The sequence below is a fragment of the Quercus robur genome, chromosome 3, assembly GCF_932294415.1.
Source record: "Quercus robur chromosome 3, dhQueRobu3.1, whole genome shotgun sequence".
Lineage (NCBI taxonomy): Eukaryota > Viridiplantae > Streptophyta > Magnoliopsida > Fagales > Fagaceae > Quercus > Quercus robur.
The window spans coordinates 31,685,515-31,704,742 of NC_065536.1; the positions used below are offsets into that span (position 1 = coordinate 31,685,515).

Consider the following 19,228-nt stretch of genomic DNA (forward strand, 5'->3'; position numbering starts at 1 on the left):
AAATCTTTCTTGTCCAAAGCATATTTTATGTCACTGTGATGACATTTAACTATACTCATGTGGAAGCACACAGTAATAAAATAAAAGTAAATCATCCACTGATCACACATCACATACCTCCTAGAAATCTGTGGTTACACGATTTTCCTGGCCCAACTAGTGTTGATTAGGCCCTGGCCCAAAGCGCAACCCACAATAATTATTTGTAGAGGATGGGTCAAAGAACTTGGCCTCAGTGAACTTGTTCGGTCTTATGCATGGGCAGTATGGTTTGCAAAAGGAAAATAGAAAAACACCAGAATGGATCTTTCTCAAGTCTGATTTTATTTCTTTTTTTGTTCCTGATACAGTTCTCTCGTCCCCTTCTTTGAGGGACTCCACTACATTATATATTTTTCTTCTTTTCATCCCAGCCTTACACCTGTTAATCATCCAAGCATCCACTCAAGCACCTGTCCCATCAGACGCCCTCATCAGACCCTTTGTGAGTTGCAGAGGCCAAGGCGGTACTGTTTAGGAGTCTTTTCCTCATTAATGCGGCCAAGAGGGTGGTTGGGGCGCAATTAATGTGGTGGTAGCCTTCCGTGAGATATTTTGAATTTAATTCGTTTTATATGTTGGGAAGACGAGCTGAAATGGCTTGGGCAAGTTTCTCGTCTGGGCTTCGCGATGTCCGAGGAGGAGTTACTCCTCGGACAGGTTTCCTTGACGCTATTGGGGTTGAATAGCGCTTCATATGAGGCTTTTCGTTGGACAGGACGCTCCTCGGACGGGCCTGAGCTTGGAATAGCCCATCATTTTTGGGCCGGGCCCCACAAAATCAATTATACAAATTCAATCAAACTATACTCATCTAAGCTAGAAGATAGACAATACAAACATCATTTCCTATACGCCCAACGTACAATTCACCTATGCACACAAACCACTCTTATACCAATTATTTATAAGCAATTACAAGTAAAGCCCTAGTTGATAAGCCATATCATATAAGGTTTGCTGGCCTGCTCAACTGAAATTGTGCTTAATTATCATCTCCTCTTCCCCTCCTCCTTTCATTTGCTCTATCTTACCCCACCACTCATTCTCATCAACAACTTCCATCTGCACATAAATATCATTTTTAACTGAGTCTTTTAAATATAAATAAATTCATGATTAATAATATATTCATTTTCGTGCGGTAGCACGGGTTATATACTAGTAATAATATAATGAGTAAGAACAACCTTTAAATTATTTTTTTAAAAAATATGGTTAAAATTTGATTTTACCAAATAAGAATTTTTTATAATTATTCCTCTCAAAAAAAAAAAAAAAAATTGCTATAATTAAGTTTAACACTTTAACTTTCAAATTCATTCTTCAAAAGTGCGAAATATTGGGTTCCCGCTTCCAGATTTTGAGAACATAAAGATGTGGATGCGGAGTGAGCAGCAGCGGCCTCTGCGTCTTCCACTGCTCCAATTCCTCATCCAATCCGCTCAGGTCATCTCTTTTTCTTCATATTCAATATCTAATCACTTCTCTCCAAATTTATTATATTCAATTTTTTTTGCAAACAAAAGGAACTGAAAGTCGCACCGATTGTGAAATACGCCGCATTGTCACTCTTCTTTGATCGATTCTACCCCTCCTTGTCCAGGTCCAACTCCAACTTTTTCACTGCTTTATTACATTACATACATATTTCAGGAATTTGATTCAATTTTTTTTTTCTCAAATTACACTCACTATGAATCTGCAATTGCGATTTAATTATGCAATTTTCATGAACTGAAACTTCAATTGTATCACAACACTATTTATATATATTTGTGCCTCACTATTTATTCACTGTTTTATTGCCCTCATTATTTGTTTTAAGCTTTCAATTACTCCATTACATTATGATTGCATACATAGTTGAGGACTTTGTTCAATGTTTTCCTCAAATAACACTGCATATAAATCTGCATTTGTGATTTAATTATTCGATTTTCATGAACTGAAACATTAATTGTATAACAAGTTAACAATACAATTTATAGATCAGGTTAAGCTTCTTCCTTTTTCCTTTTTTTTTTTTTTAATTTTTTTTAATAATTTTTTTCAATTATTTCTAGTCTCAATAAGGATGAAAATAAACCTCGGACTTGGTTTGAACAAATTTTTTTTGTATTATTAAAATTTTATTTTTAGGAAGAATCGAATTTTCAAGCATTATTTGCATTCTCTCTATGTTACTGTTTTTTTTTTTCCCCCAATTTCTTTGTTCCTTTCCTATATGATGTAATGCTGAAATTGTAATGTTCTTGTAAAGGTTCACACAACAAGGGGATGACACTGCAAACTGGCTTTTGCAACCAATAAGAGAGAGCAACTTGCAGTTGTTTGCACTTATTTCTATATGGGTTTCGAGCAAAGTGGGTTTTCATGTTTTAATTTGCTGCAGGCTCTCTTTTATTCTTTTGGGTTAATTTTTTTTTCTTTTTTTCATTGCTTCTTACAATGTTGATGTTTTTGTAGATACATGATTCCCGTCCATTGTCGGTGAAAAGTTTGAAGTCTTTGGGAGACAAGACTATCATGGAACAACATTTTACAACGCGTGATTTTGTAGAAGCAGTAAGCTACTTGTGTTCTACAATGGTTTTAGAAACTGCTTGCTTTTTATATTGTCATGTTCACTGTCGTTGATGAGGATATTCTGTAGGAGGTGGTCTTATTGCAGGTTTATTTCATTGAACCATTGAGGTTTCCTGAACTATTATGGTTTGATCATCTACATGATATAAAGATATGAATGGCATTTTGAAGGTGTTGGATTTTGAGATTGGTACGGCAAACAATGCTTTTGTATTCCTCGAAGAGCTTTATTTTCAGTTCAAGTAAGCCCCTTTGTTTCAGACTCATAATTTTTATAGTTACATAGTCATAGACATATATAGTTTTTTTGTCTTAATTATAACTGGGTTCATCTAGGTACATCTTTTATGTGTTTTTGAATTCAGGGAAGTGGCAAAATTGGGCGAGGTTTTGAACTTTGAAGCATGCATTGATATTATGGATCTTCTTTATGAAAGGGATGAGACATCGGTTCTTTATAGTTCTCCTCGTTCTCTTGCTGCATCAGTTTTGGCATGTTCTTTTTTTCCTTTTTAACTATTTATATTCCAATTCAAGTAATTATAATTTGGTGCACATGTATCATTTTCTTTCTTTTGGGGATAAGATTTTCTTATCTATTGCAGGTTGCTTCATATGTCATTACAGTCCCTAAACAGAGGCAGGAGTTTCCTGTTCTTCCCTGGGGTAAGATACTACTTGTAAATATCATCAATTCATTTTCTTCATCTCAAACTTGGACATAATTGGACAGTTAAACCGTAAACTACCTATCAGTCTAGGTTTCAAATTTTCAGTTCCATTTTTTTCATCCCACTATATTCGTATTTGTTTGTCAAGTAACCTTTTTTCTATTATTTTCTTTATATAATATATCCATATGGTAAAGAAAATTACATTCTTAATAATTTTCATCACACAGTCTATTTGGATTAGAACGATAGAGTCTTGTAGCGTGTGAAATAGCCTGCTTTATCGGCTGAGGATGGTCTTGCTTTCAGAACATCTGTTTTACCTCCTGTTTACAGCCGAGAAGGGTTGTTGTAGCTTGAGGGCCAGCCTAAAATTTAGTTTATTATGAATGGACCTATGATAGATACGCTTTGGGGCGTCCTTTCTTAACAACATGCTGTATCAGGCCCAAATGCAATGAAAAGAAGACAAGGGTTAGTTAGGGCATTCCCTATATGGGAGCTTAGGTGTAGTGAAGTTTGGACACAAGTTCCTGCATTTGATGGACATATGAGGGTAAAGACGTTAGTCCAAGAGAATAGAATTCATATAGGCACTTGGAATATAGGGTCTTTAACATGGAAACTAATGTAAATAATAAATACAATGATCAAAAATTGAATAATCATAGGACTTAGGAGACAAAGTGGGTAGGTGAAAAATCTAGAAAATTAAATATTCAAGATATAAATTATGGTATACAGGAAAAGGTAAAATTAGAAACAGAGTTAGGTATAATCATAAATAATCTAGAGAAATCATTAATTTTCGGAGGATCACAACTTATTGCTGACTTTGGAATCCATAGAACTCTGATTATTGAAGATTTGGAACTTCAACCTATGATTGTTCAACTTGCTGATTTCATAGTTCACAGAGTTCCGTTAATTGATGCTAAATCAACCTGTTGATTAATTCAGTTTAGGAATTGAGATCTGGAATTTCACAAGCATGTTGAACAAAATAGATATAGCATATGGCTTTGGACTTAATTCGAAAGCTTGTAGGTAATGCTTCCCTCTTGCTAAATTGATGCCATAAAATATGAGTAGAAGAGACTTGGGAGGGTTCTGCATGGGATTGACTCATACAATATTTATTGCCATGTAGGATCAAGGCCACTGTAATCTCTTAGCCTTATTACCAATCACTAGGTAAAGTGTGCAATATTTGTTGAGTCAAGAAATTTCTATCTCCAGGTGATGTGCTAACGAGGTGCTTAGCTGACAGGACCACAATTCTGTGTATTGGCTAGTTTCTGTTTGTTTTTTAAGGGAATTTTGTCTTGAAATATTTAATTATTTCTTTTGCTTGTTCATTGAAAATCACATTTCATTTGCTTTGCTTGTAGTGGATTATATATTGCTTTCTTCTGCTATTAGGAACATATTGTATGGGGGGATAAGGATTTGCTTTAAGAGTAAACCATAGCCTGTTAGAAAGGGATTTCAATGATTTGTTTGTACTTTAATCTTACTTGTTGATTTTAAATATCTTGTAGCCTAATACTTATAAAGAAACAGATTATAGATTTTAAACATTATTTGACTTTCAAAAACTTAAGAAAAAGAGGCAAACGGCTCATGCAAGTATTTGTATTAGTATTGTAAGCATAGTGTCTTTCAATAATGAGAATGTTATGCACTCAAAATAACAAAAACACACACATAGAGAGGATGTGATTCATGAAGCTTGTTACAGAACTATCTATTTAAGGCTGTTATCTCAATTCTTACTCTATTTAAAACATTAATTTATAAAGAGATAGATTGATGCCACTGCATCATCAAGCATAACTTAAACTATTAAAATTATGAAATGTATTTGATAAAATATCATATTGTATAGTATATGCATCAAGACTGCTAGTATGATTGTGACACTATATGAGCACCCCTTACTCCTTTTATCTCTATTTCTGTTTTTATTTTGCTAAGAAAAGTGTAAACCCTTTTTAGTCATCATCTCCTAGGCATACCTTGCATGTGTGTGCACAAGCTGTTATCTGAAAACTCCATTATGGTTGTATCCTCACCTTATAGGTGACCAAACCACATCAACAATCCATCTGTGTTCAAATAACATTTACCCTGTAATTTTGAGTTTGTGGATTATGTCTAAAAACAGTCATGGTGGCATGGGCATGGTAGTGAGGGGCAACTGTGAAGGCGGTGACAATTGTGATTTTGATGGTGTGGCAGTTTATGTTATTTCGATGCTAAACTTCACGGTGCTTCAATTGCCATGTTACCTTTAGATAGCAACTCATCCGCTTAGGTCATACTTTCAAATTGGTAATCACTTCACTTTCATAGTGACTGCCACGCTTTAAGAGTGGCATTGTAATCCCTTGGTATATCAATAAGTTTAAAAAGTTTAATGACACAAATTTCATAATTTTTTGACATATATATTGAAGTGGGCATGTCATGGTGGTGCATAATAAAGTTTTGGATACAAATAATAATAATAATTTTTTAAAAAATAATTAGCATTACTCTTGGTATAAATGGCATATTTAAGGCCAGACTTCTTTTACTTTTAGTTGTCATAGGTTGTGCTTGAATTCTCTCCATTCCCTGACCATTACCATGGGACCTGGGCTTGACATTTTGTTGATCCTATACACTGGGAGCCCTCAAATTCATGAGGCCCATTTGATTATTATTGGGCCATATAAACACCTAGTGAAAGAGCCCAATTTTGTAGCTTATGAGATATGAGTAATGATGGTTGATGTGGGGGTACTCATTGTATTTGATTGTTGATGGGGTCCGAATCCCAACTCTAAGTCCAAATTCTAACCCTTTAAGTGAAAGGGTTTCCGAACTTTGAAGGTGGTGACTAGTGAGTGATAGACAGCTTTTCTTGATGCACTGCTGATTCATTCATTAGCCGGTCATCTTTGTCAGTCCATAGTCATCAACCTTGACTCAACCATATTGCTGTATTTGATCATCAATCTTGTGGTCCACCAAAATGTAAAGCTATTGTCGTGGTCCGTTGTACATTACTTACATGAACTACATAGAATCACTGCTGACAACACCTATATATGATCCTGGATTTCTCCTTTGGACGGCGTAGTATATTTCTCTCTCATATATCTCTGGGATTTATGTCGGTGGACTTTGAGCTGTATCCACAACTTCCCAAAAAATAATTATAGCACAGTAATTTTGTCACAATTTTGACGTGATATTTTGTGATAGATAAAAAAAAGTATTGAGTTTATGTGAAAATTACAAAAAATAGGTTATAATCTGTCATATAAAATAGTTACGAAAAAGAGTTTGACCAAGGATGTGTTACTAGAGTTACACCAAATCCCCTAGTGGGTCCACCCATATCCTTTACTTGGATGTGAGCCGTGATTCTAGTCGTAAAGTACAAAAGGGCAATGGAAAGCCTGTTAGTTTATAGAGAATGCTCGAGTAAATTTAGATCACAGCGTAGATGAAATTTTTTGTTTGGTACAGTCAATATTCTTTTGAAGTACAAATTTGTCTTCTATCAAATTTGTCTATGAGGATAGTAGCTGTAATCTGTCCTGTTGTGCTATTCCTGAGTAAAAATGATACCCCCTCCGACTAGGGAGAGAAGAGGAGTGTCTTTTGCTGAAGTGATAAAAGCAAAAAGGGGAAATTTGTTACACATTTGCCTGGATTCATAGCCAAAATAAACTGAACTGGTGACTCTTAAGTCACAAGTTTACTTCATTTTGGGCTGTGTAATAAATACTACCCAAAATTGCATCCTCTTTGTTTCTTTGTAAATGTTTTCAATTGAAAATATTTTTAGTCAACGTTTTTAGGTATTTGGTATGATCTAAAATTTTCCAACCACAAACCACCAAATCGATCCAAAACTGATGCCTCCCAACCACTTTTGGCGCCTCTCATCTGCTATCAAGCCTCCTTGCCATCATTTGCCATCATTTGCCATTGTGAAATGCCAGTCACCATCTGATCCAAAGAACAATAAGAGGTTTTGACGATTTGCTACATTTTTGTTTCAATTTGCTTGCCATTGCACCGATTTACCTGACACTAAGCTAGTCGGAGAAGGAAAGAAGGGAGGAGTGGGGGTCTTGGAGAGAGAACAAAGAAGGAAGGGGGGTGTGACTGTGTTTTGTATAATGTTTTACCGAATATTTTTTAAATCAAACCTTTTACAAATTTTTATAAAAAGTTTTCCATTCGATGGAAAATATTTTCAAATTTGACTAAATTTACAATGAAACGCATATCTGAAAATGCAGAATATGTTTTTCAAAAAATATTTACAACAAAACAAACAAAATTTAAATGCATGAGTGAAAGAGTCACATTAGATAGAAGTGTATCAAAAATTGTTATTTCCAATGTTATTTTTTAAAGAAATTATCAATTAGGACATTGCAAAACATAGGTTTTCTAGGTTATATTGATTAATATAAAAAAATAGTTTTATCTCTTTTAAAACAATTAAATTCAACCTAAAGAACTTAAATGACAATACTTAAAGAAGACTACGTAAATTTTATCCTTTCAATTAAGTTTTCTGGTGAATCAATTTCAGTAAGTGCAAAATTTTCTCTGGCCAGTGGGGCAGTCATCAAACACAATGTCTAATGTCAAGATTTTCATCGATCAGTAATTCACACTGGGTATCCATCTGTATTAAAGGAGTCAGCAAAGATATTTGACCCAGCGACCACCATAATATTCTTCCTTTAATTGACAAATTCGATTTGATAGGTGGGTAAGGACTTTGGCATTTTCTGTTTACATACAGTCATACCTCTTCACCCCTAGGTCTAGGTGTACAAGGGTTGTTGAGAACCAGCCTGTGCTAGAGATATAATAGCCTTCCCAAACATTCAAATGAAAAGCACACGTGTGAATGCGACGAGTAAAGGCATAATAAATATATGAAAACCAGTCTGTACTAGAGAATATAGCCTTCCCGTAATAACTCTTTGATGACAATGTAGTTGGTTTGCATGCGCATATCTTAGGAGTTGGCTTTGCTTTTGGGTTTGTTTTTGTTTTTGTTTTCTTGCTGCAGATTGGTTCTCTCTCTCTCTAGAGGATGAATCTTTTTGTGAGTAAAGTGCGTGGGAGTAGTAGGGGTGTTGGTGTTCTTACAACCTGTCTCTACTCTCTACTCAATGTTGCATGTATTGGAATTTATCCAATGACACAACTTATGATGACGAAGAAGATCATTAAAAATCTTGGGGAGAAAGTTCGTACACAAAATTTTACACCTGCTCGTGGTGTATTGTTAGTGGTAAATAAAAATAGGATTATGTTAATGGGCATTATAAGATGCTTGTTAACAATAATTTTTTTGACAGTAACAACAGGTTTTTTGGTAGCTTTTGGTAGTTTTTATCTTGCAGTTTTTTTTGACAACTTTTTTCCTTTTTTTTAACTAAGACCCATATTGAAAAATCTTAACAAACACCGTACGGTGTTTATTAACATTTCTCATAAAAAAAAAAATAATATAAGCTTGTAAACTCAACTATTATAAAAAGAAAAATGCTAATATTAAGGTACAAAAAGGACAAAAAAAATGGTCAGAAAAAAAATCAAAAAAAGATACCGAACTATACTTAATAGAACTGAAAAAATAAAAATAAAAAATTTCAAAAAAAATGCGATTAACGGGACCTACCTTATAAAAAATATTATCAAATTTTGTGTGCATATAACATTGCTTGGCCCATTTGTACCCTTTTTAGTTATAGCCAGCTAGCTTGCTTGCTTTCAAGGAAACTGATGCTTTCCTAGCATTGCCGCCTGCTCTACCAGTACCTGGGTCCTTCTTGAACTCGTACTTTTTAATAATATGACCATTTTCTCTTTCCACTCCTGCGGTACACCTACCAAGTATAATCAGTTCTTGCCCTGCCTGCATTTACTGTGTTGAATTGAATTATTGTTTCGTTTGCTTCTGTCATCTGTATCATACCAGTCCTCCCTTAAATTGGGATATTTTCTTCTGCTCTCAATTGGACCATAAGTTTTGGACTACCATAAACAAATATAAACTTCAATATTTTGGTCAATCGTGTGTTAAAATCATGGCCAGAACCTAGGTAATCTGATGTTTAGTTAGCCAAAAACTAATTCTTTATAATTAGGAAAACATTTAGAGTTAGGAGATCTCAAGCTAACCCAAGTGTTGTCTAATACAAGCTTAATACTCATCTAAGTTTTCTTAAACTCAAACATAATCTATTAGAACTAGTGTTGATAATTCTAGGCAGGTGTGAACTTGCTGAGAGAAGGCATTGATCCTCCTTGTAAGGTTTCAGTTATCAAAAACCCAAAATTTTGTGGAAAATTGTTTTCACAACTTGCACCATGTTAAGTGGGTAAAATTGTTAATCTTCTTTAATGATATAGTAATAGCTAAAAATATTGTTTCATTAATTATATTCTGAAATTTTCATTTTATCAAGTGGAAAAATCTCTCATATGCTAAGCGCATGAGGCCACTCTCTCATTGACAGGTGAGCTAGCGCATGAGATACCATCTCCTATTAAGCATAGTGGCAATGAAGCTGAATAGTTCAATTTATGAGATGAAGCTAAGCACTAATTGAGGAAAATTTTGTTGTTGCAGTGAAGTTCGTAACCTTATGCAAAGAAGAGGATATCATAGAGATCGTCACAGACATTCTGAAGCATGTGTTTGAGCCTTCTTGATTGTTACAAGGTATTTGATTTTTAACCAGGAAGCACTAATGACTAATGGATGCAAAGTAGGCAAATGTTATTTTCACCCTAAAAAGTATTGCTTTAACACTCACGTGTCATCCCACCAGGGGGTGCTGGTGCTGAAGCAAACATTTTGGGGTATTGAAGTAGCATCCCAAGGAAAGCTCTTTTTTAATCATTTTTTTGCTAATCCTCATTAAAAGCTACTTAAATTTACGTTATAGTGAGGTCTTTTATCTGTAAAAAGTGATTGTAATAAAGATGAGCCCAGAAAATTGTGAAAATAGATGGTTGGGTGGGGTTTCATCAATCCAAATCCAGAAAGTACTCTTGGACAGTTCATGAAGTGTAGGCTCTACCACACGGCCAATTGAGTTCATGGACAAAAACTCTTAATTTTTCATGTCCCTTTGGAGGTAAGTCTCAAGAGAGAGGGAGAGAGTGCCAAAACTTTGTACTGCCGAGCATGGGCATGTGTACCATATGTGAATTCTATTCTTATTTCCAGTTTTTTTTTTCTTTTTTTGAGAAATTACATAAAAAAAAACCTAGAGATTATACTCTCATATTGGGTTCTAGATTATTATTTTGTCAATTACGGTTTTAAATTTATGAAATTGTTTTAAATTGAAACCTCTGTTCATCTCCATTATTCATTTATGTTATGCTGAACAATAATGGAGCAAAGAAATGCAAGAAACCAATGATGAAATTTGCATTTCACCTAGGGTATGCATATTCATAATCCAATTTAATGGCTGAAATATTCTTCAAAAAAAAAAAATAATAATGGCTGAAACATAAAGTTTTATCAACAGTTTCCATTTTCTTTCTTTTTTTTGTTATTTTCCAGAATAACGGAAATAAATAATAATGATGGACATAGATTTTAAATTGAAACAGTTTCAAAAGTTTGAGAATTTAATTGATAAAATTAAAAATCTTGGAACTTAATCTCAAATAGGGTATAAATTTTGTACTTTTTGTTAGGGGTAAAAGCTATGTATATCTTCTCTTCTCTTAATGGATTTTTTTTTTTTTTTTTAATATCCTTTCAATGAAAAGTTGAATCTTTTGACATTGTGCGCTTCAGATATCTTTTTTATTTATTTTTTCATCTTCAATAATGTTCCTCCAATATTTGGCATTATAATACAATTAAATAATGTAAAAATGCATGATTCTCGCTCAAAGTGTTTTTATATTAAAATTAAAATTAAAATTTCAAGTAAAATCTTAGATTTTCTAATCATTTAATTTGTCCCTCAGGGAATCATTATTAATGAAAAGTCAAACATATTGTACTTTAAGACAATATGTTATGTGTATCGATTTAGAATTGTTTGTCATTTTGTAAGCTTTTGTGCGCGAAAGATAGCACTTGTGATGCATGAAAAATGTTCTTGCGTGTCCAAATAGGTTTTAAGTGTTTCATCTTGTTTTTGTGGCGAGCATTTCTATTATTTTTATGTTGTAATTTCAAAATAAGAATTACTTTTCTTGGAATAAAATTTTTTTACAAAAATTTACATATGAAATTATATGGAATCTCTTTTATCAAGTGTAGTATCTAGCATGTCCAATCTTTATTTGGCTGATTTTATTTAGTATGTCTAGTGTACTATACTTTCCTTTCATGTTTAGATAGATGTCACATATAGATCCCACATATGGGAGTCACACTCATATGAGATAGAGATATAATATATTTCTATCAAAAGAAAAAAAAAATGTAATAGATCATGTGTACAATATAATTTTTCCACTCGTGGCACAAAAAAAAAAAGTATGTCATCACATCATTTTATAAGAAAATTTTATGTTTCTGTGTATAGTATGGGATGCTCTTTAAGAATATTTGTTCTAGATATGTGAAGTCTATACAACCGAAAGTAAGACAACTTTTATTTTATGTTTTGGTTCAAATACTCAAATGGAATCCAGCACCTCTTATGACTCAGACGATGGATCTGGTGGAAGGTTCAAATTCTAAGTACAGCAATAAATTATCTGTAGAAAAATAAATAACTATAAATGGACTTATGTTTTCCAATCATTGCATGGATAACTTATATTTATGTTTATTAAATCCATAAAGTCAAAGGTGACATGAACTTGATTTTGATATTTTATGTTCATTATGATGTGCTTCAACTCCATACATTCTCCATCTAGTGTGTGTGAGTGAGAGAGAGAGAGATTGGTTAAATGGCCTTACTAACTTTCCTACTGTAATTAAGATTGTTTCATGGTGCAGGATTAATCATGATTCTTCACAGTATAAATAAAAGATTAACTAAAATAAGAAGCTTGAGTAACTAAAAACTTAACTTGAGGGTGGAAATGTTTGTTTCGAGGTTCTTAATACCCACTATTATTATGAACTAAAACTCGATTAGTTCTTTAAGAGAGAGTCCATGACATTGCTCTCAAAGCATTTAAGACCACATTTCATTGATTGTGTCGGCTAATAATTGTAAATAACTACCCAGCCTCCAGCCACTTGGTGCAAATTTGTACTTCTTGTCTCCCCTACCAAACAAATCATATTCATTTTTCTTAGTGGTAAGTAGGTACCACTGAATTTGTCAATTTTTGTGTGGACGAGGTACTAGTAATTGAGCTTTGTTAACTTTTAGCCTTTGAATTTTTACCTCTCTCTCTCTCTCTCTCTCATATGTTTTAAACTCCCAGTTCAGTAATTTGGTTGCTCTTTTCTTTTGTCTTTGTCCCAAGTACTGGTAAGCAGGAAAGTGCTAAGGAAAATTTCAAAACTTCGTGAGGGATATGATTTACGAGTAAGATTTCAATCATTCAATGTACTCACTAGTCACTATAATGGCTCATATTCTTTTGTTTATTTTAGAAGGTGCGGTGGGGACGAGAGGGGGGTTATTGGTTTGGGAGAGGCACCATGCTTCTACTTTTTTACTACTTTTTTGTACCAGAAATGCTTCTTCTGCATTCCATGTTTTTATGACTTCACTTTTCAGACAAGAATCGCCCTTTGGCTTGGTTCGAAAACTCCAACATCTCATGTGACACCACACAATTGTTACAGTAGCTGGGAATAGGAAAAACCCATTGAGATTTTAAAAGTGATATGGTCACATGGAATATTCATGACTTGCTTGAGAAGAATATGTGGGTAAATTATATTTTAAACCCTATAAAATTTTTTTTTTTTGAAGAGTTTAAACCCTATAATTTAGAGTTGCAACAAATTAAACCCTACATATATTTTCAAAAGCTATAAATTGAACCTTTAAATTTTGAAATTTTGAAGAGTAACAAATTAAATCTCACGCAATTAAGTGGAATTACAGTGTATTTGGAATTCAACATTGGATTGAGGGTTTGATTTGTTACTTTTTAAAACCTAGGGCTTAATTTGTTATTTTTGAAACTATATAATTTAATTTGTTACTTTTTAAAATTTAAGGATTTAATTTGTTATTTTTGGAACTATAGGGTTTAATTTGTTATTATCCTAAATATAGGGTTTAAAATGTAGTTTTCTCAAAATTGTTTCAAACAATTGATGAAAAATGAATAGACACACTAGGAAATTTGCTTGCTCCCATGACATTTTAATTAGTAATCTCCAACCATGTTTAGTCAAGTCCACAAAAAAAAAAAAAAAAAAAAAAAAAAAAAAAAAAAAAGTGGGTTCAAGTTAGCTCAACTAGTAAAATTTCTAATGATTAAATAAGAAATTTGGGTTTAATCCGCCTACATCAAAAATCGATTAGTGTTTAGGTATGATGATAAACATATTGTTCAATATCTTGAGCATGTTTTGCTCACAAATGAGTAATACTATTGTCATTCCTACACATATGAGAAACCTCAAACCTATGAAGAGTATGAGAAAGAGAAATAATTCCATACACAACAGAAGCTATCAATGATAGAGAAGAAGTTTTCTTTGCAATAGCATTAAATAGCACAAGAGAATCACCCCTAAGGATAATCTCATGAATCTCGATATCCCTTGCAAATAAGAAACCCTTTTCAAAATGGCCCTAAAGGCAAATTCAACTTCTTACTGAGAGCACCAACCACCAAACCTTTATCATGTTTTATCACAACACCCACACCACACATATGTTGAAAAAAAAAATAGCACCATCCGCATTAACTTTGAACAAAGGGGCAGAAGGTTGAATCCATGCATGAGAACTAGTTTCATTTTCTAGAGGAAGCTTCACATTAATTTGCAGACTGAAACTCGCTGAGGTGCTGCCTAACCCACTGCACTAGCAAAAGACCCGATAAAAACTTCTTATCATTTCTTTTCTCATTCCTTCTTGTCCACATATCACAAGCAGTAGAAATAGCGAAATAGAGAGTATCATCACTACATTGTTGGCTATCCCAAAGGAAACAAAGTTAAGTCCATAAAGTTCTGAAAATGCACCCTATGCTGAGCCTGAAAAATAGAGATTAACTCCCACACTTTTGCAGCAAAAGAACAGGTCCAAAACAAGTGACCCGAGGACTCCTCCTCCACACCACATAGCTCACACACACTATCCACCAAAATACCTCTCTTTTTAAGATTAGAAAGACAAGGTAGTATATTTTTACAGGCCCTCCAAGCAAAATGCTTAACCTTACTAGGAATTTGTAAGCTCCAAACTTTCCTCCAAAACTTTTGAAGCACCCCATCATTAGAGCTACAGAAAGCTTGTATGCACTCCTAACAGAAAACTTGTCATTTGGTGAAGCATTCCATATCTCTGAATCCTCCAGAAGAGTTGAACTAATAGAAATACCCAAAATGGTTTTAGCCTCATGTGGAAGAAACATAGTCTTCACTACCTTGGATTTCCACTCCCCCCACATTCACTGCTGATCAAATCACATACCCGGGAGATCGAGGTTCATGGGAGAAGTGACTTTAAGAGTCGATGGAGTGGGAAGCTATTTATCAAACCAAATCTTAATCTTTTGACCATTCCTCACTGTCCAACTCAAACCCCTTCTAACAACATGTTGAGCAGACATAATACTCCTCCACAAGATCTCCTCCCCAAAGAAGCATCCATAAAATCACACTTGGAAAAATATTTAGCTTTGAGAACACGATAGGCTAAAGAATTAGGTTCTGGCCGAAGTTTCCACCATTGTTGAGCTAACAATGCTAGATTGAACTCCTTAAGAAGCTTAAAACCCAAACCACCTTGACTTTTAGGAAAGCATAATTTCTCCCAATTGATCCACACCATCTTCCTTTCCTTACCCTTCGGACCCCAACCGAAATTCCTAACCATACTAGTTAACTCATCACATAGGAAGTTTAGGGTCTTGAAGCAACTCATTATGTATGTCGGAACAGCTTGAGCTAAAGCTTTGATTTAGATTTCCTTCCCAACTGTTGCCAGAAGTTTCTCTTTCCACCCAACCATTTTATTTACCAACTTTTCTTTGAGATCCAAGAAATTATTTCTTTTAGATCTACCCACCAACGAAGGAAGACCAAGATACTTTTCATGTTGATGGATAACTTGTGCATCAAATCTAGATTTGAACTCCTCTTGGATATCATTTAGGGTATTTTTGCCAAAAAATAAGGATGTTTTTGCTCTGTTTAATTGTTGGCCTGAAGCTTTCTCATACACACCAATTATTCTTTGTAAAGAATCGCATTCCTTCAAAGATGTTTTGCAAAAAATTAAGCTATCATCTGCAAAAAAATAAGTGAGAAATATCGGATCCTCTTTTGCAAACCGAAACCCCATGTAACACCCCATCATCAATAGATTTTTTAATCAAAGCAGAAAGTCCCTCCTCACAAATTAAGAACAAATAAGGAGATAATAGATTTCCTTGGTGTAAACTCCTAGTAGGAGTTATGCAACCACGAGGCACTCCATTAATCTTTAACAAGGGAAATACACAGTATTATTAAACTTCTCCATCTATCATTGGAGCCCAGTTTTTTCATAATTTTCTCCGGTCATACCCATTCCACCCAATCATAAACTTTCCTTATATCTAGGTTCAAAGACACTTCCCCCACCTTCCCCTCTTTTTTGACTAATATGATGCATAGTTTCAAAAGCAACCGGTACATATTATCAGTAATTAACCTTCCGTGCACAAAACCACTTTGTGTATAACTAATAATTGTAATAATTGGAGGCAAAATTTTCCTTAACCTATTTGGAGATGAGACTTGTCTTTGAGCTATGCATGGAGTTTCAAAACTCAAAAGACCAAAGTGTAAGCCGACGTGATGGTAAAGTTCACCAATTTTTAAGCCTAGAGAACAACAGCAAGAGGACCAACTCGTCAAAACTCAGATTCTAATCTTTCTAAAAAAAAATGAATTTAAAAGATTCTACATGCTTGCTCCTTTTTAACTTTCTAAATTACTTTTCTTTTTGTCATTTCGAAAGAGAAAATGAAGTTAGATTTGCAACTTTATTAATAGGTTGGATATGATTTGATGTGGGTGATTGGGGTTAGAAGAATAGTAATTAAATTGTTAAATTAGTTCTTTTTCACCTAGTTGAAAAAAGAAAAAGAAAAAAAAGAAACAGATACACTCAAGCGGGGACCATGAATAATAAAGATGGCATCTTAATTTTCTCTTTGCTACAACAATTGATGTTGAAAAACAATACTGGGTCCATCAATCCTATACTCTCTTATAAGGCCAGCTATAGTTCCTTTGTCTTCATCTTTGCACCCTAGTCACTCTCCTTTAATTAATGCATTAATCTTGTAGTATATTATCATATCTTTCATTTATAATTAATATAGAATTGTGACCTAAACTACTACCAAACCAACACATTCTTTTGCATTAATTGGGTGTTCTACAATTATTGAGATGAATGATATTAATGTTATTAGGTCAGATGTCAATCATTTTTAGCGTGTTAGATAGGGTAGAATATGCTAGTCTTGATGATCTGATTAATTGGAGTTTAAGCAGATGGTTAAGATAATGACTTTCCCATTAGGTCTTCACTGTATGATGAAATATGATTGTTGAGCTGAATAATTTTGTTTCTTCTATTTTTTCACACCCAAGTGACTCTTGCAATTAATATGTGTATATGTATAACATAATTAAAGGTAATGAATTGAGAAGATGTACAACACTTAAGAAAGTTATTATTTCTCATCAAAAAAAAAAAAAAAAAGTTATTTTATTTTACTTCGGTAAAGAAGAAGATGAATAAAATTGACAACTTAAAACTTTAATTTGATCATTCCATAAATTAACATCTCAAATAGTCCAAAATATTTTTGCATGCCTCTTTTATGTACATACATTCATACGTTAATTAAGTTGTAAACATCTTACATGTTAAAGCCTAACGAATTTAATTATATAATATGCATATAGTTTTTTTTGCTATGTCATCAATAATTTTTAAATACTATTATGATTATGTCATTTTCTTTACACATGATTAAATCCATTAGATTTTAATCTAAAACACCAATAAAAGGTTTAGTTTGTCACAAACCTAAGATTCATGAGTTTATGGTGTCCCATATAAGGGAGATGCAGGACCTCTATTTAAGGATGTCAATTTAAACCAACCTCGTTGGTACTCATCTTTAATGGACAGGTTTTACCTGCCCCACATAGCAAATGGGGTAGAGATTGGGGCTAACATTTTCCCCAATACCCGCCCTGCACCCTGCCCATTTATATTTAAACTATTAAAAGTATTTTTTTATAGGTTTTTAGTAAAATATGTATGTGTGTGTGTGAATTTATATTCAAACTTTGAATTTATGATTTTTTAAATTTATTATTGAATTTATATTTTTATGTTTTAAGATTTAAATTGTTTATATTTTTTATTTGTTGTATTATTTTTTTTGAATTGTTTTTGTGTTTATTAACACTTGAATTGTTGTATGTTAAAACTTGTTTTTGTTTTTAATGTTTTATGAATTTTAATTTAATGAATTCAAAATAAACTTTTAATTAATTATATTAAAAATTTTGAGTATGGCTAGAATGAGTAAATGGGGCAAGGGCAGGGAATAGGAAACTCGCCCTATTGTCATTCCTACCTCTCTTGTTGGATAGAGGGGTGTCCAGTCCTCTTTCCAATTGTACTCAATGATTCTCCGTAATATATTTATTGCTTTGGTTTAAAAAATGACAAAATTAATTGGATTTAAACATATTTTGGAGCTGGAAAGAGAGATGTCCTTCTTTCCTCCTTCCAATTATACTTATTGATTCTTTATAATATATCTATAGCTTTGGTTTAAAAAATGGACAAAGTTTGACTATAAACATGTTTGGAGCCTACAACTCCAACAAACCCTAATAAAATGACATATGTCTTTATTATATGTAATGCACATGACTAATTTAAATGGACATAACCTTACCCAACCCTAGTTAACTCACCTATATTTCTACTGATAAAAAAAAAAAAAAAAACAAAAACAAAAACAAAGACAAAAACAAAACACCGCTCCTCTAATCAAAACTCATGTCTTTCATCATCCAGCTCTCTTTCTCTCCATAACGACCACCAAAACATCTCTTCATCACTTCCTTCACCCCAAATGATGTTGTATTCATTGATGGAAACAACAACATAAACAACTATAGCTAAGGAAGGGGAGATGATGACGGGTGGTTGGCAAAGGACAATTAAGAACAAAAATGAAGATTTCATGGTGTTGGCAGGTAGGGAGGTCGTCGAAGAGTTTGTTGAAGGACTTGGTAGTTGTGATCAAGTTTGGGAAAGTCCCTAGTGTGGTGGTGAAAAGGTTCATAGAGTTAGAGAAGTCGATGACATTTATGGTGGTTAATGTAGTTTGGTGAGTTTAAGGAGAGGCTCTTGGTCGATGATCTCTTCCTCGGTGAAGTTACAGTGACATGGTGGAAGGTGAAGCGCTGGAGATTGAGTTGGCTGACAATGGAGATAGGCGAGGGTTGGGTGTGATTGAAGGAGTGAGAGGATTGACAGAAGCTTGGTGGTCCACTGGGCACAATGATGTTGGAGAGAGAGAGAGAGAGAGATTACGTTTTTGAGTTTTGTTTCATTTTTCTTTCAATTGGTAAAAATATGGGTGAGGTTATGTGTAGTTAAATTAGTCATGTGCAATATATATGACAAGAACACATGTTAGTTTATCATGGTGTGTTGAAGCCTAAGGTGGAAGAAGACATGGGTTTGATTGGC

The 19,228-nt window shown here is 33.6% G+C and overlaps 1 protein-coding gene across 3 annotated transcripts; it reads left to right on the forward strand.

The window, feature by feature from the left end:
• Positions 1–1,344: 1,344 nt before the first annotated feature.
• Positions 1,345–10,689, forward strand: LOC126717793 (cyclin-J18). 3 transcript variants are annotated; one of them, XM_050419693.1, is made up of 10 exons: positions 1,345–1,488; positions 1,569–1,645; positions 2,303–2,405; positions 2,509–2,607; positions 2,696–2,713; positions 2,800–2,870; positions 2,994–3,120; positions 3,234–3,294; positions 9,958–10,050; positions 10,160–10,689. In XM_050419693.1, exons 1-9 carry the CDS (start codon positions 1,417–1,419, stop codon positions 10,038–10,040), a joined length of 711 nt encoding a protein of 236 aa, XP_050275650.1. In that variant the 5' UTR covers positions 1,345–1,416; the 3' UTR covers positions 10,041–10,050; positions 10,160–10,689. The 3 variants fall into 3 exon arrangements, with proteins under 3 accessions (XP_050275650.1, XP_050275649.1, XP_050275651.1); XM_050419692.1 differs by having other exon boundaries at positions 9,958–10,689; XM_050419694.1 differs by lacking the exons at positions 9,958–10,050; positions 10,160–10,689 and adding an exon at positions 4,539–4,781.
• The last annotated feature ends 8,539 nt before the right edge of the window (positions 10,690–19,228 follow it).

Excerpts from the sequence above, each read along its gene's own strand:
- LOC126717793 (XM_050419692.1), top strand. The coding sequence starts at position 1,417 with ATGTGGATGCGGAGTGAGCAGCAGCGGCCTCTGCGTCTTCCACTGCTC. Across the intron at positions 2,406-2,508 it reads CTATATGGGTTTCGAGCAAA|ATACATGATTCCCGTCCATT; the intron begins GTGGGTTTTCAT and ends ATGTTTTTGTAG. Across the intron at positions 2,871-2,993 it reads GAGCTTTATTTTCAGTTCAA|GGAAGTGGCAAAATTGGGCG; the intron begins GTAAGCCCCTTT and ends TTTTGAATTCAG.